Source organism: Felis catus, chromosome B2 (genome assembly GCF_018350175.1).
Source record: "Felis catus isolate Fca126 chromosome B2, F.catus_Fca126_mat1.0, whole genome shotgun sequence".
Classification (NCBI taxonomy): Eukaryota; Metazoa; Chordata; class Mammalia; order Carnivora; family Felidae; genus Felis; species Felis catus.
This window is the reverse complement of record NC_058372.1, coordinates 63,497,063-63,522,366: the sequence shown is the minus strand read 5'-3', so window position 1 is coordinate 63,522,366 and position 25,304 is coordinate 63,497,063. Positions and strand designations below refer to the sequence as shown.

Sequence of the window (25,304 nt, the reverse complement as noted above, 5' to 3'; positions counted from 1 at the left end):
TCCAGCAAGCCCGTCATTTAGAATAGAAGGAAATAAGGGTCTTCCCTAACAAACAAAAACTGAAGGAATTCATCACCACTAAACCAGCCCTACAAGAGATCCTAAGGGGGATCCTGTGAGACCAAGTACCAGAGACATCACTACAAGCATGAAACCTACAGACATCACAATGACTCTAAACCCATATCTTTCTATAATAAAACTGAACGTAAATGGACTAAATGCACCAACCAAAAGACACAGGGTATCAGAATGGATAAAAAAAACAAGACCCATCTATTTGCTGTCTACAAGAGACTCATTTTAGTCCTGAGGACACCTTCAGATTGAGAGTGAGGGGATGGAGAACTATTTATCATGCCACTGGAAGTCAAAAGAAAGCTGGAGTAGCCATACTTATATCAGACAAACTAGACTTTAAATTAAAGGCTATAACAAGAGATGAAGAAGGGCATTATATGATAATTACAGGATCTATCCATCAGGAAGAGCTAACAATTATAAATATCTATGCGCCAAATATGGGAGCCCCCAAATATATAAAACAATCACAAACATAAGCAACCTTATTGATAAGAATGTGGTAATTGCAGGGGACTTTAATACTCCACTTACAGTAATGGATAGAACACCTAGGCAGAGAATAAATAAGGAAACAAGGGCCCTGAATGATATGTTGGATCAGATGGACTTGACAGATATATTTAGAACTCTGCATCCCAAAGCAACAGAATATACTTTCTTCTCGAGTGCACAGGAAACATTCTCCAAGACAGATCACATACTGGGTCACAAAACAGCCCATCATAAGTATACAAGAATTGAACTCATACCATGCATACTTTCAGACCACACTGCTATGAAGCTTGAAATCAACCACAGGAAAAAGTCTGGAAAACCTCCAAAAGCATGGAGGTAAAGGACACCCTACTAAAGAATGAGTGGGTCAACCAGGCATTTAGAGGAGAAATTAAAAAATATATGGAAACAAATGAAAATGAAAATACACCAATCCAAACACTTTCGGATGCAGCGAAGGCAGTCCTGAGAGGAAAATAGATTGCCATCCAAGCCTATCTCAAGAAACAAGAAAAATCCCAAATACAAAATCTAACAGCACACCTAAAGGAAATAGAAGCAGAACAGCAAAGACACCCTAAACCCAGCAGAAGAAGAGAAATAATAAAGATCAGAGCAGAAATAAACAATATAGAATCTAAAAAAACTAGAGCAGATCAATGTAACCAAGAGTTGGTTTTTTGAAAAAACAAACAAAATTGATAAGCCTCTAGCCAGGCTTCTCAAAAAGAAAAGGGAGATGACCCAAATAGATAAAATCATGAATGAAAATGGAATTATAACAACCAACGCCTCAGAAATACAAGCAATTATCCGGGAATACAATGAAAAATTATATGCCAACAAACTGGACCACCTGGGAGAAATGGACAAATTCCTAAGCACTCACACACTTCCAAATCTCAAACAGTAAAAAAAAGAAAATTTGAACAGACCCATAACCAGCAACGAAATTGAATCAGTTGCCAAAAATCTCCCAACAAATAAGAATCCAGGACCAGATGGGTTCCCTGGAGAATTCTACCAGACATTTAAAGCAGAGAGAATACCTATCCTCCTCAAGCTGTTCCAAAAAGTAGAAAGGGAAGGAAAACTTCCAGACTCATTCTATGAAGCCAGCATTACTTTGATTCCCAAACCTGACAGAGACCCAGCAAAAAAAAGAGAACGACAGGCCAATATCCCTGATGAATATGGATGCAAAAATGCTCAATAACATACTAGCAAATCGAATTCAACAGCATATAAAAAGAATTATTCACATGATCAAGTGGCATTCATTCCTGGGCTGCAGGGCTGGTTCAATATTTGCAAATAAATCAATGTGATACATTACATTAATAAAAGAAAAGATGAGAACCGTATGATCCTGTCAATCGATGCAGAAAAAGCATTTGACAAAACTCAGCATCCTTTCTTAATAAAAACCCTCGAGAAAGTCGGGATAGAAGGAACATACTTAAACATCATAAAAGCCATTTGTGAAAAGTCCACAGCTAATATCATCCTCAATGGGGAAAAACTGAGGGCTTTCCCCCTGAGATCAGGAACACGACAGGGATGTCCACTCTCACAGTTGTTGTTTAACACAGTGTTGGAAGTTCTAGCATCACCAATCAGACAACAAAAGGAAACCAAAGGCATCAAAATTGGCACAGATGAAGTCAAGCTTTCACTTTTTGCAGATGACATGATATTATACATGGAAAACCCAACAGACTCCACCAAATATCTGCTAGAACTGATACATGAATTTAGCAAAGTCGTGACAGAAAATTAATGTACAGAAATCAGTTGCATTCTTATCCACTAATAATGAAGCAACAGAAAGACAAATAAAGAAACTGATCCCATTCACAACTGCACCAAGAATCATAAAATACCTAGGAATAAACCTAACCAAAGATGTAAAAGATCTCTATGCTGAAAACTGTAGAAAGCTTATGAAGGAAATTGAAGAAGATATAAAGAAATGGAAAAACATTCCGTGCTCATGGACTGAAATAATGTTAAAATGTGTCAATACTACCCAAAGCAATCTACACATTCAAGGCAATCCCAATCAAAATTGCACCAGCATTCTTCTCGAAGCTAGAACAAGCAATCCTAAAATTTGTATGGAACCACAAAAGACCCTGAATACCCAAAGCAGTATTGAACAAGAAAACCAAAGCAGAAGGCATCACAATCCCAGACTTTAGCCTCTACTACAAAGCTCTAATCATCAAGACAGCATTGTATTGGCATAAAAACAGACACACAGACCAAAGGAATAGAGTAGAGGCCCTAGAATTGGACCCCCAAAAGTATGACCAACTTTGACAAAGCAGGAAAGAATATCCAATGGAAAAAAGACAGTCTCTTTAACAAATGGTGCTGGGAGAACTGGACAGCAACGTGCAGAAGGATGAAACTAGACCACTTTCTTACACCATTCACAAAAATAAACTCTAAATGCATAAAGGACCTGAAAGTGAGACAGGAAATCATCAAAACCCTAGAGGAGAAAGCAGGAAAAAACTTCTCTGACCTCAGCCGCAGCAATTTCTTACTTGACACATCCCCAAAGGCGAGGGAATTAAAAGCAAAAATGAACTATTGGGACCTCATGAAGATAAAAAGGTCAGCAGTGCAAAGGAAACAATCAACAAAACTAAAATGCAACCAACGGAATGGGAAAAAGTATTTGCAAATGACATATCGGACAAAGGGCTAGTATCCAAAATCTATAAAGAACTCACCAAACTCCACACCCAAAAAGCAAATAATCCAGTGAAGAAATGGGCAGAAAACATGAATAGACACTTCTCTAAAGAAGACATCCAGATGGCCAACAGGCACATGAAAAGATGCTCAACGTCGCTCCTCATCAGGGAAATACAAATCAAAACCACACTCAGATACCACCTCATGCCAGTCAGAGTGGCTAAAATGAACAAATCAGGAGACTATAGATGCTGGAGAGGATGTGGAGAAACGGGAACCCTCTTGCACTGTTGGTGGGAATGCAAACTGGTGCAGCCACTCTGGAAAACAGTGTGGAGGTTCCTCAAAAAATTAAAAATAGATCTACCCTATGACCCAGCAATAGCACTGCCAGGAATTTACCCAAACGATACAGGAATGCTGATGCATAGGAGCACTTGTACCCCAATGTTTATAGCCGTACTTTCAACAATAGCCAAATTATGGAAAGAGCCTAACTGTCCATCAGTTGACAAATGGATAAAGATGTGGTTTATATATATAATGGAATACTACTTGGCAATGAGAAAGAATGAAATCTGGCCATTTGTAGCACTGTGGGTGGAACTGGAGAGTGTTATGCTAAGTGAAATAAGTCAGGCAGAGAAAGGCAGATACCCTATGTTTTCACTCTCATGTGGATCCTGAGAAACTTAACAAAAGTCCATGGGGAAGGGGTAGGGGGGAAAAAAAGAAAAAGCTACACAGAGGGAAGGAGGTAAACCATAAGAAACTCTTAAATACTGAGAACAAACAGGATTGATGGGGTAGGGGGGGAGAGAAAAGAGGATGATGGGCACTGAGGAGGGCACCTGGTGGGATGAGCACTGGATATTGTATGCAAACCAATTACATATTAAAAGAAAAAAAAAATCTGTTTCTTGGTTTGCCTCTCTTTTTTTTGTCCCCTATGCTTCTTTGTTTTGTTTCTTGAATACCACATATGAGTGAAATTGCTACTAAAGCTTTCTCCATAATAGCAATAAGGCTGTTTTGTTTTCTCATCATCATGTGTTCAATGGAGTAGCACTTTTAATTTTCTTCAAGAACTTCTCCTTTGCATTCACAATTCAGTTAATTGGTTGGAGAAAGAGGTTCAGCTTTTGGCCTGTTGTGGCCTTCAAAGTATTTTCCTCACTAAGCTTAATCATCTTTAGCTTTTGACTTAAAATGAGAGATGTATAACACTTCCTTTCACGTAAACACTTAAAGGCCATTGTAGGGTTATTATTAATTGGCCTAATTTCAATATTGTTTTGTCTCAGGGAATAGAGAGGCTCAAGGAAACGGAGAGAGATGAGGGAAAAGCTGGTCAGTGGAGCAGTCAGAACACATATTTATTAATAAATTCACCATCTTACATGGGTGTGGTTCATGGTGCCCCAAACAATTACAATAGTAACATCAAAGATTGCTGAGTACAGATCACTGTAACAAATATTAAAATAATGTAAAAATTTTCAAGACTGTGAGAATTACCAAAATGTGACAGACATATGGAGTGAGCAAATGCTGTTGGAAAAGTAGTGCCAACAAACCCGTTCAGTACAGGGTTGCCACAAATTTTCAATTTGTAAGAAATGCAGTATCTGTAAAGTACAATAAAACGAGGTATGCCTTTATATGGGTTTTGGAGTCACTTTTTTTTTTAAATAACAACATGATTGTGTTTTACACACTTTTCTACACTTTGCTTTTTTCTCTCGGCAATACTCCATGGAAATCTGGTATGCAGCCCTAATTTTTTTTTTAAATGGCTGCACAATATTCCTTGGTGTGCATGCCTTATAATTTCCTTGATTGATGGTCAGTAGAAAATGACAGAAATATGGGGATCCTGGGTTTTTCTCCTCCCTCAAACACAGCTGTACTGAAGTCAGATCACTCAGGATACCCAGGAAATCGATATGAGGACTGGCAGAAGGATCTCCACAGTTGGAGGGAGACAGTGTGCAGGTGTGAGGTGTGTGGAAGAGAATTGGGGGAGAGAAAAACAGTGGTGCCACGGTGGGGAGTGAACCCTTTCTGTGCAGAGACAAAAGGGAGAGAAAGAGAAAGGGTTTGAGAGTGCAGTGTTGGATTCGTACAAGAGGAAAACCTCTCTGGACCATAGACTGGGGAGTGAGAGGTACTCAGTGTCCCAGGTTTTTTGCAAATAGTCTGTGGAGCTCAAACTCTGAGGTTTTGGGAGTGTATGACTTTCTCCAGAGTGGAGCTGTGGTGTTTGCCCCTGGGGAGGAGGGCACTGGCCCTGGAGTGGATAGGATAGTGTGGTAATGGGATCTCCTGGGTTGCACTGGAAGAGAACATTCCACTTCTTGAAGTACTTTTGGAAGAAGTATATTGCCTCTCCAAGGACAAAAGACCCTGTAGGTGCCCGTGAAAGGCGGACAGAAGCACGCACACACAGAGGCAGATAACCATAGATTCTGCACAGGTAAGGGATTGTTTTTCTGACACAAAAGACATCAGACATAGCACAAAGAAGCTCTACTCCAGAAGAGGAGAGTGGGTCCATGTGGTACCTGGTCCTTTAAGATTTTGAGTTCTGAATCCTAGCCATACACCAGAGCTGTGGCGTAGGGCGTGCTGACTGCCCTCACTATTCTTTGAGGGCTTCCTGAACAAATTGGGGTGTGAGATCCCCTGTCCAAGGATAAGAGAGTGGGGTGGCACCATTTTCCCTCTTACCACTGACATGGTGGGACTTCAGAGAGCAACACAACTGACCCCAGTGGAGGTGGGACCTGCTCACACCAAGCCCCGTCCCTCTGTGCCTGGCAATTGCATATTTACTGGGGCAGGTCTGACCCTGAGTGAGTCCAGCAGTCCTCTCCTCCAGAAGACCAGCACAGGCAGCACCCTGCATGTACCAAGGCTAATGTCATAGAGTACTTCAAAGCGTCACCTGCAGTTCTGGTGGAAACTGGATCAGGCTTACTTTTTTTCTTCTTCTTTTTATTCCCTTTGGAATCAGCCTTATGGCTTTTTTCCTTTGTTTTTTCATTTCCTTTTCTCATTTTCTTTCTCTTTCTTCTTTTCTTTTTCTTTGGAATAAGGCTTATATATTTTGATTGTTTGGTTTTTTTTCATTCCTTTTCCTTTTCTTTTGGATCAGGTTTCTTTCCCCCCCCACTCTTCTTTATTCTTTTGTTCTTTTCTTTCCAGGCTTATTTTAACAAACAAATCAGAGCACACCTAGTTAAAGGTCCAAACACTCCCCACTGCAAGCAAGGAACTCTGCAGAGGGCTGACCAGTCTTGAAGAGCAGCCAAAACCCAATAGCAGAGTGCACACAGCATACACTAGAAACACTTCCTTAAGTGTCAGGCTCTGATCAGTGTATGACCCCTTTTTAATACAGCATTACTCTCAGGCGCAGGAAACATAACAAGCTTTCAAAACATGCAAAAGACAGAAACTTAGCTAAAATGACAAGATACAGGAATTCACCCCAAAAGAAAGGTCAAGAAGAAATCACAGTCAGGAACTTGCTAAAAATAGATATAAGCAATATCTTATAATGGAATATAAGCAATATCTAAATAGGAATTTAGAACAACAGTCATAAGACTACTAGCTTGGCTTGAAAGAAAGCACTGAACACACCAGAGAAACTCTTGCTGCAGAGATAAAAGACCTAAAAACAGATCAGGCTGAAATAAAAAATGGTGTAACTAAGAGGCAAAACTGATGGTAAATAGTCACAACAAGGAATGACGAAGAAGAGGAAAGAAAAGGTGATACAGAAGATAAAATTATGGAAAATAACAATGCTGAAAAGAAGAGGGAAAGAAAACTATTAGATCATGAAAGTAGACTTAGGGAACTCAGTGATTCCATTAAGTGAAATAATATCTGTATCATAGGAGTCCCAGAAGAAAACAGGTAAAAGGGGCAGAAGGTTTATTTGAACAAATTATAGCTGAGAACTTACTTAATCTAGCAAAAAACAAACAAACAAAACAAAAACAAAACAAAACAAAAAAACCCAAAAAAACACACCAGGCATTCAAGTCCAAGAGGCACAGAGAACTCCTGTCAAAATCAACAAAACAGGTCAATGCCACTACATATCATAGTGAAACTTACAAAATACAAAGATAAAGAGAAAATTCTGAGAGTAGTTAGGGACAATAGGACCTTAACCCACAAGGTTCGACAAGTAGGATTAGCAGCAGACCGGTCCACTGAAACTTGGCAGGTCAGAAGGGAGTGACAGGAAATATTCAACATGCTGAAAGGGAAAAATATGTAGCCAAGAATTCTTTATCCAGCAAGGCTGTCATTCAGAATAGAAGGAGAGATGTAGAATTTCCCAAACAAAAACAAAAGGAGTTCATGACCACTAAACCAGCCCTGCAAGAAATTTTAAGGGGGACTCTCTGAGTGGAGGAAAAAAAAAAATTAAAAAAAAACCCAAAGCAACAAAGACTAGAAAGGACCAGAGAACATCACCAGAAACACCAATTCTACAGGTGACATAGCAGCTAACATCTATTACACTAATGGATGTCAAAAGAAAGCCACAGTAGCCATACTTATATCAGACAAACTAGATTTTAAAACAAAGACTGTAATAAGAAATGAATAAGGGCATAACATCACAATTAAGGATGTATTCACCAATAAGATCTAACAACTGTAAATATTATACCCCCAACTTGGAAGAATCCAAATATATAAATCAATTAATAACAAATATAAAGAAACCCATTGTTAAAAATACAGTAATAGTAGAGGATTTTAACATCCTACATACAGCAATGGAAAGATCATGTAAGCAGAAAGTCAACAATGAAACACCAGCTTTGAATTTTACAACGAACCAGATGGACTTAACAGATATATTCAGAACATTTCATCGGGAAGTAGCAGAATACACATTCTTCTTGAGTGCACATGGAACATTCTCCAGAATAGATCACATGCTGGGTCACAAAACAACCCTCAACAAGTACAAAAAGATCAAAATCATACCATACATATTTTCAGATCACAACTCTGTGACACTTCTAGTTAACCACAAGAAAAAATTTTGCAAAGCCCTCAAATACAAGGAGGATTAAAGAATAACCTACTAAGGAAATGAATGGTTTAACCAGAAAATTAAAGAAAAAATTTAAAAAATACATGGAAACAAATGAAAATGAAAACACAACAGGCCAAAACCTTTGGAATGCAACAAAGGCAGTCCTAAGAGGGAAGTATATTGCAATTCAGGCCTACCTCAAGAAGCAAGAAAGGTCCCAAATATACAACCTAACCTTACAGCTAAAGGAGCTATAAAAGGAACAGCAAATAAAGCCTCTTGCCAGAAGAAGGGAAATAATAAAGATTAGATCAGAAATAAATGATATAGAAATTAAAAAAAAAAAAACAGAACAGATTGACAAAACAGCTGTTTCTTTGAAAGAATAAACACAATTGATAAACCCTTAGCCAGACCTACCAAAAACAAAACAGAAGGTCCCCAAATAGATAAAATCACAAATGGAAGAGAAGAGATCACAACCAACATGATAGAAATACAAAAAAGTATAATACTATGAAAAATTATATGCCAACAAACTGGACAATCTGGAAGAAATGGACAAATTCCTAGAAATTCACACACTACCACAACTTTAATAGGAAGAAATGGAAAATTTGAATGAACCCATAACCATTAAGGAATTTAATCAGTAATCAAAAATCTCCCAACAAACAAGAGTCAGGGCCAGATGGCATCCTAGGGGAATTCTACCAGATATTTAAAAAAAGACTTAATACCTATTCTTCTCAAACTTTTCCAAAAATAGAAATGGAAGGAAAACTTTCAAACTCATTCTATGAAGCCAGAATTACCTTGATTCCAAAACCAAAGAACCCATCAAAAAGGAGAATTATAGGCCAATATCCCTTATGAACATGGACGTAAAAATTCTCAACAGGATACTAGCAAATTGAATTCAACAGTACATTAAACGAATTATTCACCATGATCAAGTGGGATTTATTCCTGGGCTGCACAGCTAGCTCAATATTCACAAATCCATCAATGTGATACATCACATTAATAAAAAAAAAAGGATAAGATCCACATGATCCCCTCAATAGAGGCAGAAAAAGCATTTGAAGAAATACAGCATCCAATCTTGATAAAAACCCTCAAGAGAGTAGGCTTAGATGAACATACTACAACATGATAAAGGGCATGTATGAAAGACCCACAGCAAATCTCATCCTCAATGGGGAAAAACTGAGTCTTTCTCCTACAGTCAGGAAGAAGACATGAATGTCAACTCTCACCATTAGTATTTAACATAGTACTGGAAGTCTTAGCCTCAGCAATCACACAACAAAAACAAATAAAGGACATACAAATTGGCGAGGAAGAAATCAAACTTTCACCATTTGCTGATGACATGATATTCTATGTAGGAAACCCGAAACATATAAAACACCCGAAAGACTCCACCAAAAATCTACCAGAATATATGAATTCAGCAAAGAGGCAGGACATAAAATAAATGTGTAGAAATCTGTTGCATTTCTATACACTAATAATGAAACAGCAGAAAATGAAAGCAAGGAATCGATCTCATTTACAATGGCACCAAAACCAATAAGATACTTAGGAATAAACCCAACTAAAGAGGTTAAAGATCTCTGAAAACTATAGAACACTCATGAAAGAAACTGAAGAAAACACAAAGAAATGGAAAAGCATTCCATGCCCATTGCCTGGAAGAACAAACATTGTTAAAATGCCTTCAACAAAGCAAGAAAGAATATCCAATGGAAAAAAGACAGTCTCTTCAGCAAATGGTGCTGGGAAAACTAGATGGTGACATGGTGGAAAACTGCCACTCCACAGGCAGAAGATATTTGCAAATGACATATCCAATAAAGGCTTAGTATCCAATCTCTATGAAGAACTTACCAAACTCAGCACCCAAAAAACAAACAACCCAGTTAAGAAACAGGCAGAAGACATGAATAGACATTTTTTTCCAAAGACATCCAGATGGCTGATAGACAAATGAAAAGATGCTCAATATCACCCATCATCAGGGAAATACAAATCAAAACCACAATGGGATATCACCTCACACCTGCAGAATGGTTAAAATTAACAACACAAGAAACAATAGGTATTGGCGAAGATGTGGAGAAAGGTGAACCCTCTTGCACTGTTGGGGGGGAATGCAAACTGCTGCAGCCTCTCTGGAGAACAGTATGGAGGTTCCTCAAAAAATTAAACCAGGAATTACATTTCAAGTATTTACCTAAAGGGTACAAAGATACAGATTCAAAGGGGTACATGTACCCCAATGTTTATAGCAGCATTATTAACAATAGCCAAACTAAGAAGAGAGCCCAAATGTCCATCAACTGATGAATGAATAAAGAGGGTGTGGTATACACACACAGGAATATTAGCCATAAAAAAAAATGATATCTTGCCATTTGTAATGATGTGGATGGAGCTAGAATGTATTATGCTAAGCAAAATAAGTCAAAGACAAATACCATATGATTTCACTCATATGTGGAATTAAAGAAACAAAACAGATGAACACAGGAGAAGGAAAGGGAAAAAAAGAGAGGGAAACAAACCACATGAGACTCTTCATAATAGAGAACAAACTGAGGGTTGATGGAGGGAGGTTGGTGAGAGATGGGCTAGATGGGTGATGGGTATTAAGGAGGGCACTTGTGACAACACTGAGTGTTGTATGTAAGTGATGAATCACTGAATTCTACTCCTAAAGCCAATATTGTCCTGTGTTAACTAACTAAAATTAAAAAAGAAAATTTCCTTCATATTCTACTCTTTTTCATTTGAAAAATGGGCATTTATCTTTATTTTCAGAGTTTTATCATAAAGATAAATACTATAATAAACATGTTTATACATATATCTTTACATACTAGTACTCATATTTTTATGATAAAGGTTAACCAAAGTGGGGATGCTAGGTCAAAGGGTAAATATATCTTACATTTATTTTCTAAATCCACCCACCCATTCATCTATTCATTCATTCAACTGATATCTGTAATAACATAGCTCAGAAAATGCCAATATAATACCAGGTTTTAAGGATAAAAAATACCTCAATAAAAGTATCACTTAACTTCATTATGGTTTGAATCAGGTCTTTTCCCATCTAACCAAAAACTGGGCCCTTCTTTATATAGAACTTAATATACACAGCATTTTGTACAGTTATTTCGAATTTAGCATGCTCAAACGTAAGCTGATAGGCTGGCAATATAACAGTTTAAACAAGAAATATATTTTCATCCACTAAAGTATGTCAGAAATGATCACAATTTAGTATTATGAATTCTTTAATTTTATACTTTATATGAGAATATAAAATTATATTCTAAAATAATAACCACAAATAAATCTTTAACCTTTCTTTTTTCTTTTCTGACAATAAGATCAGTTTCTCCATTAACAGTTTTAGTGAAAATTGACCTAACTTTTTCTGAGCTATTTTCATCTGAGAAATAGTGAGAAAGATTTTGGCTCCTTAATTTCATTTTGTTCATATTTCTGAAAACCAAGAAATAAGCACTATGATTTTATTTTTTATTTCTATAGTTTTTCATAACTTTTCAAAAATGTAATTGTAATGGGTCTATTCAACACCAAGTAAAAACCTTCAATATACTTATGAAAGTACAGTAAGTTAAGTACTATTGCTATTCAAGAACAAAAGTCTAAAATATGCAGGGAAACATATAAATAAAATAATGAAATCAGATTATTTCCGTTAAAATATGTAATATTTGGATAGTAATGTTTTGATACTATTTTGCTTTTGAAGCTAAGAACAGTAAAAAATAAATCTAAATTGACTTAGAAAGCAAAACCAGATACTGAAGATATTTCTCTTCTTTATTTCTAATAGTGCATGAAATTAATTCGCTTCAGTTTTTAAGCCACATTTCATTATAATTGGGCCTACCCAAAGATAAGCTGACTTTGGACAAATTTAAGGTAATTATCAGTAAACACAAATTCTGGCAATAAACATGGTTTCCAAAAAGTGCTCTTTGTAGGAACTGTAAAAAGAAGATGGAAAATAGCCAAAGAAATATTTGTATTTACCTTTTCAAGTTTTAATTAAAAATGTCAATATTATAAATTAAGAAATTAACTGAAGCTTATTTACAAACAAAACTGATTCTAGAATTTCTAAAATAATAGTGGTAGGAACATACTATATTAATAAATACGTATTTATGAAATTTGACACTAATTTAAAGCAAAATTTCATACTAATAGAAAAGGATTATTTACTTAACCTATTTGTAAACATACCTAGACAGGTGTCTTTCTGGGTTCGTGGCTGTTTTCTTCTGAGAAGGCGCTCATAAAGGACCTGCATGTTGGCCTTGGCTAGTTACAAGGATTGCACACAGCACTAGTTACTAATACTCCTTTTACAATAAAGTTTACTAGATTTTTCCAACCTGATAATAGACTTAGTATTGATCTGACAGTGCAGTTAGATTAGAACACCACAGCAGAGTCTTTCAGTTAGTTAATTAGCTTATTAGAATTGCAAATGATGTACATTTAAGTTTATATTACTTTGTTCTTTTTTCTATTTAAATGTATGAACTACTCAACATTTCATAATCCAATGTTATTTTAATGTTTTAATTTCTTAGACTAAGAATTTTAGAGGTGGCAGGGATCTGAGAAATGAGCTAGATCAACCCCTGCTTTTACAAGTGTAGATACCAGGGCCCAGAAAGTTTACATCATTTGCCAAAGCCTAGATTCCTGAACTTGTGACTCCCATTTCCAGTAAGAGCTCCTTGCACCAAATGCATATTTAACTACACGTTATTTAAAAAAAAAAAAAAAATGTACATCATTCAACTAGTAGAAAAGAAAATGGCAAAAGCAGAAAGGAATTCAAGGTATTATTTTAAAAGAGGGAATAGGGTTTAGATCTATTTTTCAAAGCATGGTAGAGTTTAAGACTTTTATATATACTTATTTGAAAACTCAAGAAAAATATCAAATAGTAGAAGGAAACACAATAAACACCCTTTAATTAAGAACTACTTTATATCCACCTATTAAAACTGGTGAATATAATGATAGTCAACAGTGCTTTATGGAAGTACTCTCTAGTGCTTGTAATATAATTTTGCTAGGATAAAAATAAATAATGTTAATAATTCAGAATATGTAATTATTTTTTTAAATAGTTAATAGTATTTTTTTAGATATTTAGAAGATGCATTGAAGAATAAATTAAAATTCACAATAAATAGAAAATATAAAGATGAAAAGTTTAAGAATAACAAATGCTACCAATAAATATTTATTGAAGATGAGTCTTGATTTTAAAGATCTCTAGTAAACTATGATAAGTTATGTGTTGATGCCTATATACTTTATAAGTAACAACAAAAACTATATTGTGCCATTTCATTCATTCATTCATATATATTATTCAACAAATATATTTTGAGTAGGTAGTATGTGTAAGGTACTAATAATTTTATTCTACCACTATTTAAGACTAAAGTCTAGGTTTGCCTTAGAAGTTGGTTTGTGATAAAATATTTTAAGCAAATAATTTGGAATAAAGTTTGTATGCGTTTAGTACCTAACTTCTGATATTAAATATAAGGGCTCTTTTAATTATGATTTTGCTATATTACATGTATAAGGCCAAAGTAATATATATAATATAAAAGCCACCCTTACCCGTAAGATAATTTATAACCTGATAAATAAATGAATTATCATGCTGAATTATATTAATAAATTAGTAATAAAGTGCTAATACTGTGTAAGATATTTGAAATAAATCTTGGCTTTGAAGAGATGCTTGTTTTAATCATTATGTGTTTACCAATAAATATTACTTCCTTTTAGAAATATTTTTATCTAACTTAAAATGTGACTCGTGCTTTTTCGTTCTCAAGTATTACATGTTAAATCTATTTGAAAATTATATGCAGATAGATGTCTTCCTTATACAGACATTTATATGCCCATCTCAGGTACAACTCTCTACATTAAAGCCCCAAGAAGTCCTGTCTTGCTGGGTGAGTTCCTCCTGTCCATCCCAATGTTGAACTGATCACTTATTAAAAGAAGAGAAGTCAAGGTTCTTTAAAGAGAGACCCTATTCTTTCCTCAGTAATTAGCTTAATACCTGACACAGTAGGTGCCCATAAAAGCCCAAGGGAACTACACCATTAAGAAGTCTTACTCCTAGAGCTCCTTTACACCCTCTGCCTTTTGGATGTCCTCGTTTTTCCTTCCTACTTATGCACATCTGGTTCCCTTCAATCACTCTTTCAAATGAAAACCACTTTGTGTATACAGTCCCAAAGCTAGTAAGGGACAGAAATGGCTCCAAACATGCACTCTTAAGCACTACAAGATAATGCCTCTATGAATTCTACTACACCATTCAACATCCAAACTACTAACAGATTTTTCTTGTAGAAATACCATTATTCATGGCTTCTAAGTTTCACACTGTTTCTTTTTAGAATTCTATTTTTCAGGCACTTGGTATTGTCCTTCATCAATGTTGTAATTTAATAATTTTGTACTTTGGTCATTAACCAAAATTTATAATGTGATTCTAAGAAAATGTGCTGGAGTTCCAAAAAAATCAAATTAAAAAATATATGAGCATCATTGTTCCATGAATTGAGGATAGTGATAGTCTAGATTAGTTCTACAAACATTTCTTACATGTTCAAAAGAGAACATTTAAAAAAGTTGACTTTTGAGGCAGTGGTTTCCTACAAGATTTTCCTAAGAGAAACAGAAGGATTCTAAATACACAAAATAGCAAGGAAAAAGAGTATTTCAGAGAGAGTAATCAAAATGTTTCTACCATTTTTGTCTTGGGAAAGAATACATGAACAAAAAAGAATAAATTTTCCTATTGTTTGTACATCTGTATATACATTGGGATCCTTGAATTAAGTATTCTAAGTAGTCAACTGAGTGATATCTGTTAATCAAATCCACTGGAGTAATTGCTGATAGGCAGTGGCACAATATCAGCATTTTCTCACAGCTGAATTTAAGTGACATACAAATCATTACATGTTCTTACAATTCTTTTATATCCCCAAATAGGCAATTATAATAATAGGCTAACTAGTCTCAAACCCAAGAATTATTTTCAATAACAGTGACTATTTTTAAGAGTGCCTCAATACTGTTAAAAGACTGAGATCCTTGAGAAACAAATAAACAAAGAAAACTGATTAAGTAAAATTTGAAAGTAATTCTTGATTTATTCAAGTATATAATGATAAAATTAATTTATTCTGAGAATTTTAAAATGTGCTTATTATGATGAACTATTAGCTGATGTTTGAAAAGAAAAGCTTATTAAGCTAACATAAAAGGTCTGAATAAAAACCTATTTTTGCTAATCTCCAAAATTTATCTTCTGTGAAATATGTGCAAAAGCATTCTGTATACCATTCTACAAATGGTATGCAAAATCAAGACAAGATCATTTTTTATTGTGTACTGTAACATACATGCAGATATTACTGCTGGACTAAAACCAAGATTGATTATTTTAATGATTTAAATAAATTTCAGAATGTTAAAACTGAGTAACATTATTATTCTCTGAATTAAAAGAAGTAAGATCTGAGATCACTTAGAACCAAATGTATATAAAAATGATCCAAGCACCTACAATCTGCTTAGACTTAAATATTTGGAAGTACAGATTTAGCTCATCTCCCCATGATTTTGTAGAGAATTATAACATTTGCTATCTAGTATGTTTTCTGGTTATATTTTAATAGGAATGGTATATTGACATATATTTTTTAAAAATCTATCAAAAGACTCATTTCAAACTTAGAACCAAGAAGTTATTTCTCAATAGCATAAAAAGAATTTTTAAATTGCAGAAAGTAATATCAAGGGTCAAAAAAGATGGAATTGAGAAAGAAGTAGAAGTGAAGCATATAAACACTGTAGTTTTAGTAAAGAAAAGCTACGGCAAAGCTGATAACTAGCAAAATGAGAATGAAGAGAAGACTTCAACTATAGATTAGGTCTGGCTACTTTTAACATACCCAGTTCTAGTTTCTGACAAGAGGGAATCTCTTCTGTTACCGTAATGAAGTAGCTGTGCAATCCTTTGAAGGCTAGCAGCAAAGTGGCACAAAGTGTATAATGGAAATGATACGCATGATGTAGGAAGGAGTCTGCAATGATGAAGCTGCAACCCTAAACAAAGAATAGATTTGGGATATACAGTATTAGTAACCAAAAAATACTACACTTAAAACTTCGAATAATAAAGGAAAAATTCTAAACATTTACTAACTATTCTAAACCATAAAAATTCAGTAATATTTTAGAGAATTGCTTCTGTTCATACAAGTAATTGAAACATATAAAATGTGACTCTAGTAATTTCAATTACAGTGGGCTTTTAAAACAAACAGATTAAATTATGGTTTTTGAAAATTGGAGATTCAAATTACATTTGCACTGCAGGACAGATACTCTGCTTCTATAGTATAAGTCCCTTTCCTTTTAAGGAAATATTGGTTGTACTTATACTATTGCAAGCTGAGTCTCAACTCTGGCAACTGTTCTTTACAAGCTCCTTTGGAATGATTCTACCAGTTCTGTTAAGGGAGCAAGAGGTGATAGTAACAAGTTAAAAAAGGCATTGTCAAAAATCTTTATCCATTAAATCTGGTTAATCGCTAAGTATCAGGTTAGTTTTCACAATAAACAACTGGAACCAACCAATTTGTTAAGATCATATTCAACTAGATCTGTAAATTACTGAATTCAAATAATTAATAACATAAACATCACATTCACAGATACAACAGTTAAAAAACACTTCATTTAAAATAAGAGGAAAAAGGATGCATAAGTATTTCAGTTCTTACGTCTGGTGATAACTGTTTTGTGTAGTTTATACCAAAGACCACACTTTCAAGAGTAGGAATCACAGAATCTTTGTTTTGTGCTGGTGCATTTCTATTTAGCCAAGTTGTCTTCACAGGGCGAGGAAAGCTGGAGAAATAATTATTACATTATTATTGTCCTAATAGCCTATTTGAATGTTGAATACTTACAAAAGAAAATCTTATAAAAATAAAGAGCAAGGGTTTTGCAAAGTTATAATTTCTAAAGTATTCTGAAAAATTTCCTTTAATAACTGAAATCATTTATGAAAAGACAAAGAATATATAAAAAATCAAGACTAGATGCCTGAGATAACGTCTCCATAACTGGGTTTTAGGAAGTCTCAAAGGATTCTAAAAATAAAAACAGTGTGGAATCCAAGTAGTTAAATGACAAATGAGGATCAAGCTTTAATTTGGAAATACTAATCTGTCAGAACTGGTACCAAGTTCATAAAGTTAATCAAATATGGACTCTACTTATAGAAATAGCTTCCCACTTAAATATAGAAAAAGAAAAGCTACTAAATCTATTTGTTGCCTCTATTTAGCAAAAACAAGGTATTTTCTTTCTCTTTACTATAAGCCTATGAACTCTATTAAGACAATCTTCAAGCAGTTCAAGGTACTGTCTCAATCATATATGAACTATTGTTAATATTAACATTACATTTAATATACCATAAGTTCTATACAGTAAAAGGCATATTCTATTTGAATGTTTAAAGTCATATACACTTTTGAGATAAAGTACTGGTTAATTATAAGTAGCCCAAAGCATTTGGACTGTTTGACAGTTTGGCAAAACGGAAAAGACAGGAATGAAAGTCAATTTTGCCATAAGCAGAAAGCAGTCTTCATTTGCAAAATCAATTTGCTTTGCAAAAATTAAATATCCACATCCCAGCAAAGAAGGGAGTTGCAAGTCAATGGTAACTTACATTTGCCACAATGTGTTTTTCAGAATTGAGTCATAGAAGTAATACTTAGAAAAGTTCACATATAAAAACAGTACATAGGGGCACCTAGGTGGCTTAGTCAGTTAAGCGTCGGACTTCAGCTCAGGTCATGATCTCATGGTTCGTGAGTTTGAGCCCCACATCGGGCTCTGTGATGACAGCTCAGAGCCTGGAGCCTGTTTTGGATTTTGTGTCTCCCTCTCTCTCTCTCTGCCCCTCCCCTGCTCATGCTCTGTCTCTCTCTCTCTCAAAAATGAATAAACTTAAAAAAAAAAAATCTAAAAACAGATTATGTAAAAAACAAGCAAAGAAAGAAATCTAACCCCACTTATTATAAGTAATTGATTTAATGTCTGTAGTTGTGTTGATCATAGAAATTATTTTAAATAAAAATAACATTTAAAAAGATGATATTTGTAAAATATTGTTTCATTTTGTTTAGAGGAGAAAAAAGCCATTTAATAAAACCTCAGAAAAAACTTGTCAAAGCATAGTGAGGAATGTTACCCTTAACGTGACCCCTCTACTGGCATGCACCAGCAAAAAGCTTTTCTTTACCCCTTCCTTGCTTCCCTTCTCAGTTCCAGGAAAGGAAAAAGGCAGCAAAAGGTGCTGCATCTTTCATGGCAAAGTTCTAGCCACAACAGAGGGGAGATCAAGGCCCACGGCAGCTAAATAAAAGAACAGCAACCTCAGCTGTTGTGGCATCTCATTTTCTTTTCCAGTCACTAACCAGAGCCAACAGCTAATCCTCTTGGCTTCTAATTCCGAGCCAAAAATGTCTCTAGGAGACACTGGACAGTCTCTAGGAGATGAGCTGCCTCTTTCTCCTACTAGTCTGTGGCAAAAACTGCTGCATTGCAAGAGGAAGCACACATTTAACTCACTAGGATTAGTGATGTAAATATCACTAACTCTATTTATTTGGGGCCTTAGGAAGCAACATCAATAAGATGAGCTAACCTCTATAAATTGTATATTTCTCAGAAGAGAAATTAAGCCAATATTCTAAAGAAAAAAAATGCCTGAAATATTTTAGTTAGAGATTATTGAAATTACAGTAACAAGAGATTCAGAAAACTACAGAAATATATTTTATAATTAAACTTTTAGCATTAAAACCTAACATGTAATTCATTAAAAATACTGTATACTATTCATTTCAAAGTCATATTTCAAAAGAAGCACTTTCTTATCAAAGAAATTTCATTTACCTTTCATGTTATTACATACTAATTTATTCAATCAATATCTAAAAATTTTTTGAAAAAGTTTACAATAAAATTATATAATAGGAACACTTTCCTGTTTACAAAAATTATAGCAACCGAGAACAAGCTCTCAAAGTCCTAAGAGTTAAAAAAAAAAAAAAGATAATAAAACAACTAGTTACAGGTATAAGGAAAGCAAAGCAAGTCATTAGGAAAAAGACTTCTTCCTGAGCTGTCAGCACAGAGCCTAATGCAGGGCTCAATCCCACGAACCATGAAATCATGACTTGAGTGGAAACCAAGAGTCAGATGCTTAACCAACTGAGCCACACAAGCGCCCCCGCCCCCTACTTAGTTTTTCTGACAAATCAGTTTAACATCACATTCCTGAAGCACCATCCTAAGTATCAGTTGATGGGATCAGATTTGTGACAGAAATTGTAAAGTAGACAGTTCAGAAATCAAATCAATTTGGAGTCTTTTTCATGTAAGTTACTGATTTTAAGTGTCTATCTGTTTCCCATACCACAAAAGGACAATGTTTTATTGTAAAAAACTGAAAAGCTTGACATGTATTCTTACATAATGAAAAACAATTCATCTCCCTATGGAAGTGGGCAGAAATAAATAATTATCTCAATGCATTTATTATAATCCAGAATATCATGTACCTTTAGGAGAAAATGGTACATGATACAGTTTAAAAGCTTATTAGTAAAGATCCATAAAATTGATTAATGACTTGGAAAACAAGAATTATTATATAGCAACAGATTTAAGAAAGAATTAGCTGATCCAGAGACGAGGCCAAAAAAAGAAGAAAAAAATGAATATACTTTTCCAGAGAATGAATATAGTACAGCACTGCTTAAAAACACAGGTACTGGGGCGCCTGGGTGGCGCAGTCGGTTAAGCGTCCGACTTCAGCCAGGTCACGATCTCGCGCTCCGTGAGTTCGAGCCCCGCGTCAGGCTCTGGGCTGATGGCTCGGAGCCTGGAGCCTGTTTCCGATTCTGTGTCTCCCTCTCTCTCTGCCCCTCCCCCGTTCATGCTCTGTCTCTCTCTGTCCCAAAAATAAAAATATGAAAAAAAAATAAATAAAATAAAATAAAATAAAATAAAATAAAATAAAATAAAATAAAATAAAAACACAGGTACAGGGCACCTGGGTGGCTCAGTCAGTTGAGCATCCGACTTTGGCTCAGGTCATGATCTCGCAGTCCGTGAGTTCGAGCCCAGCGTCAGGCTCTGTGCTGACAGCTCAGAGCCTGGAGCCTGTTTCAGATTCTGTGTCTCCCTCTCTCTCTGACCCTCCCCCGTTCATGCTCTGTCTCTCTCTGTCTCAAAAATAAGTAAACGTTAAAAAAACAAACAAACAAAAAACACAGGTACAAGGGCACCTGGGTGGCTCAGCAGGTTAAGTATCCAACTTTGGATCAGGTCACGATCTTATGATTGGTGAGTTCAAGCCACGCATCAGGCTGTCATCCTCTCTCCCCAACTCTTTCCCTTTCTCTCCCCCCCTCCCACACACTCTCTCTCTCTCTCAAAAATAAAGAAACATTTAAAAAACAAAAACACAGGTACAGACTAAACAATGCTGTATGATCATGTCCAGACTGCACTGGTTTTCTTGATCAGTTTATTTGACAAAGATTGTTTCATACTTCTTCATTAAAAGAGTTATCAATCTAATATTCCCATGCTCTTAAATATTATTATTTTATAACTTTAGTATAAAATGAAAGTACTTAATAATTATAAATTTAGAAATTCCTAATTAACTTTATCAATGTATATGTTTTCACTATAAAATAAAAGATACTACATTAATTAGGACCAGGGTATTGGTTAAATTTACCTTATTAGTGGCTGGTGCAGTGCAACCAATGATGCGTGGACTGTAACAGACACAACAGAGAGGTGGAAATAATCAAACATAACATTAACATGATGATGAAGGCCTCTATGGAGGCTAAAGTGCAGCTTCAATGTTCGGCTACTTATTAGCTGCAAGGCGTTCAGGTCGTCTGCCCTATAAAAAGCAACACATTTGCATGTAAGTATGGCATAATAAAGTAAAGGCTAATATATTTAATTAATTACTTTTTAAAAACTCAGAATAATTTTTGAAGCATCACATCTCATTAGACAGAAATGTTAAATCTGGTAATAATAACCAGATCTTACCTTTAGTTTTCTACCAGTCCATGATATAGACTGGTTTTTTTGTTGTTGTTGTTGTTGTTTTACTAATGTTCCTATAAAACGAATCCTTTTTGACAGACTAAGAAGTACTCTTACCTTACACTAAATTTTACTCCCTAGGGTATACTGTTCATTATAAGGTTGCAGTATAACAGAAGTCAAATCCTATAATAATAAATCCCAAAAGACAATTAAAAGTACTTTTATTATACAAAATTTTGTTATTAAGTGATGCTTGAAAGTAAGCAACTGGTAGATATTTTATTATAAATATTTAGTCTGTCGGATTTCTACATATAAAAAATTAAAACAATGCCATGAGAATGATTCCCAATGAGTGTGTGTGTGTGTATGTATTTTAACCCATACATATGTTGTAACTACCTATAGTTAAACTACTTACTCATTTCATTTTACTTTATTTATAAAATTCTGAGTTGGTTTGAAAATAATCCCTTAAGGAATTCTTTGTAATAAACAAGTATTATAGAGGAGCAGTAGCGGCCACATCAAAAATTCTTATTCCTCCCTGACAGTAAAGAGGACATCTCAAGTAGACTTTTCAGGATGTGACTGCTTAGCCATTTTTCCCACAAGAGTCTAAATGTATGTACAATTTTTAAAAAGTATTTCTACAAGTATGTTTGAAATGAGAAAAAAAGACTGCAAAAGATAAAATTGCTAAACAAATCTCTGATTCTTGTTTTAAATGAATATAAGCACGTGTCCCTAACATATATGACTGAATGTCCACATGTGTGAACAAGTTCAGAGTAGCCAGTCCTAAAACTTCCTCAAGGGCTCTAGGAATTACTGAACTAGAAATAACTGCAAAGTATAAGAGTCATCAGTCTTGATAACACTCTACATATCAAGAGTCCCGCCTAAACATGGCATCACTCATGCCACTAAGATGGTCAGTGATATAGTGAAAGAGAGTTCAGTTACATTTAAATGTCTCATAGTAGTGGTATTATCAGTGGAGTTTCTAGAGTCTAGGAAATTGTATCATATTTCTTCAACTTCTCTGATTTGCTACCTGGGGCACACAGAATTGACATGGGTACAAAAGAGTATGTGTAACCACTCTCATGAGACTGTTCCAGTTAGACAGAAGTAGTTTATTTAATTTTATTTTTTAATATAATTTATTGACAAATTGGTTTCCATATAACACCCAGTGCTCATCCCAACAAGTGCCCTCCTCAATGTTCATCACCCACTTTCCTCTCTCCCCCCACCCTCCATCAACCCTCAGTTTGTTCTCAGTATCCAAAGTCTCTTATAGTTGCCTCCCTCCCTCTCTGTAACTGTTTTTTTTCCCCTTGCATTCCCCCATGGTCTTCTGTTAAGTTTCTCAAGATCCATCTATGAGTGAAAACAAATGGTATCTAGACAGAAGTAGTTTAAATAAACAAGAAAGGGACAGGCTAGATTTCTAACAAAATGGAGAATAGATACCAGTTATGAGAAACGAAAGATTTTTAATTGTTTGATTAGTCTACTTACGAATAATCTCCATCTGTGAAGTGTAGATCCAAAGATAACAGAAAATTCATTTCTTCAAGGGTTTCTTCAATCTCAAGAGAAATTACAATGTAAGATATTTTTGAATACTTACACAAATAAGTGTAGAAATAAGTGTAGAAATAAGCCTTGAGGCTCTATAAAAAATATTTATCTAAATATATATGAAGAGATGTTTACCTTTTTTTCATCCAACAACATTTTAACTTTGAAGATCATGACGTCATTTAAAACAACCTCCTCATTTTTATATAGAATTTGAAATGTTTTACTGCAAATCAGAGAATCATGAACTGAAGCTGGAAAGGCTAAAGTCATACCTAAAACAGATAAGATATGTAACTGACAGGTAAAAAGTAAAAACACAATACAAATAAATTAATACTTTAAAATACCATAAGTTTTATTGTATTGCTCCAGTACCATTACCATTTTACATAGCAGTATTAGAACATTTCTGAAAGTTTACTACTTTCTATGTAAAAAAATGAATAAATAAGTACATTATAACCATCATAAAATTTTTCTACAACTTATCTTAATCTGAGAAGGTAAATGAGGAATCTCAAGGTAGATTCTTTTAAAAGGAACAATTGATCTGTACACACAGAAGGAAGCAATTTAGTTTTCCATAGATGCATAGTGAACAATTTGATTGGCCATTGTCCTGGTTGCTGGGTGGCAACCTCTAAATCCTTGGAATAAAGAGTTTGGCTTTTGTCCCAATTCCTTGTAAGTGGCCTCTAAATCCTTAGAATTTCCCAGTGACGAGTTATTCATGGTAGGCCCAAATAATGGTAAGGAGATGACTCAGGATGGAGGCTGGCCACACAAGATCAACTACGTGACTACAGAGTTGGCGACTGACCCACATGGTTTAAGCTCAACCTCCAGTGAGGGGAAGGGGACTGAAGACTGAGCAATGATTCAATCAGGTGAGCTTTCCTGATTGGCAATATTCTACATATTGTCACATGCAAACTTTCTGGGAGGGTAATATGTCCTGACTCCTTGCAGAGAGAACAAAGCAGCTTTACAAATCTGGAACCCTTTCAGACCTTGCCCTATGCACCTCTTCTTTTGGCTGGCTCTGATATGTATCCCTTTGCTATAATAAAACTATAATAAGTAGAGTGCTTTCCTGAGTTCTGTGCGTTGTTTCAGTGAATTATCACACCTGAAGTGTAATGGGAACCCCAAATTTGTTGCTATCTAATCAGAAATGAGGGTAGCCAGTGGACCCTTTAAGTGGCACCTTATGTCTGAAGTAAGATCAGTCTCATGGAAGACCATGCCCTTTACATGTCAAGTTTGTTCTACCTCCGTCCAGGTTGTTGGTGTCAGGTCATTCCAACAAGGTGGAATCTAAACATTTCAACAAGGTGGGTATCTCTGCACAGCAGGGAGCCTAGAGTGGGACACCAGAGTTCAAATGGAATAAGAAGGCATCCATATGGAGTGGTGGCCTGAGGTCAGAACCTGTGTAGGATGAAAAGGGCAAACCTAGTGAAGGGATGACTTAGGGTGAGGTACTAAGAGCCCTTCTTCTGCCTTAGTTCTAGAACGTGGCTAATAAATATTGGATTAGTGTGCCTCAACAAATAGATATTTTGAGGTCTGTCATATGAAAGATTCTTGCTGCCATGGTATCATTTTTTAACTTAAGAACAGATTAAAAGCTTGACCAGATTCTTTTCACTGCTCAATTTATCTGAGGGCACACTGATGGAAGTTTCTGCCCTATTGCCTAGATCATAAGAGGGCAGTCTTTTCACTGAACAGAAGGTTTCTGCTTTGACCCATTCCCTTGGAGGAAGAAAAGTTAAATGTTAAGTTTAGAGGCCAATCAGCCTACTCAATGTGTTTGTTATCTAATACTTCATCATATTACAAACTTACCAGAAGCACTGTGATGAGATCTAAATTTCACATGATTCACTCCTGACCTTGTCGGCTAACTTCCCCCAAAAAGGGGTCTTAAAACTTTTTAGTATACAGAAGCGTACTATGACCCAGAGACTTCATTCAGCTTTTTCTCTGGGAGACTTCTTTTAACAGTAGTGATACTACAGCTTTCTTACACAACTAGGCTTGTGCTTACTATTCAGTTTCTCCAACTCAACCAGATATA

General features: G+C 35.2%; 1 protein-coding gene across 9 annotated transcripts in view; it reads right to left on the bottom strand.

Moving 5' to 3' along the window:
- The window catches only part of FAM135A (family with sequence similarity 135 member A), a 120,834-nt gene that overhangs the window by 60,903 nt on the left and 34,627 nt on the right, over positions 1–25,304 (bottom strand). For 5 of the 9 annotated variants that reach the window (XM_011282396.4, XM_019830811.3, XM_011282398.4 and 2 more), the window contains 6 exons: positions 23,354–23,493; positions 23,156–23,226; positions 21,300–21,473; positions 17,251–17,377; positions 16,417–16,570; positions 12,647–12,724 (listed from right to left, as the gene is read on the bottom strand). In XM_011282396.4, coding sequence (XP_011280698.2) covers positions 12,647–12,724; positions 16,417–16,570; positions 17,251–17,377; positions 21,300–21,473; positions 23,156–23,226; positions 23,354–23,493 — 744 coding nt within the window. Of the gene's footprint in view, positions 1–12,646; positions 12,725–16,416; positions 16,571–17,250; positions 17,378–21,299; positions 21,474–23,155; positions 23,227–23,353; positions 23,494–25,304 lie in introns of those variants that run through there. The other 4 variants (XM_011282397.4, XM_011282399.4, XM_019830816.3 and 1 more) reach the window with 2 other exon arrangements.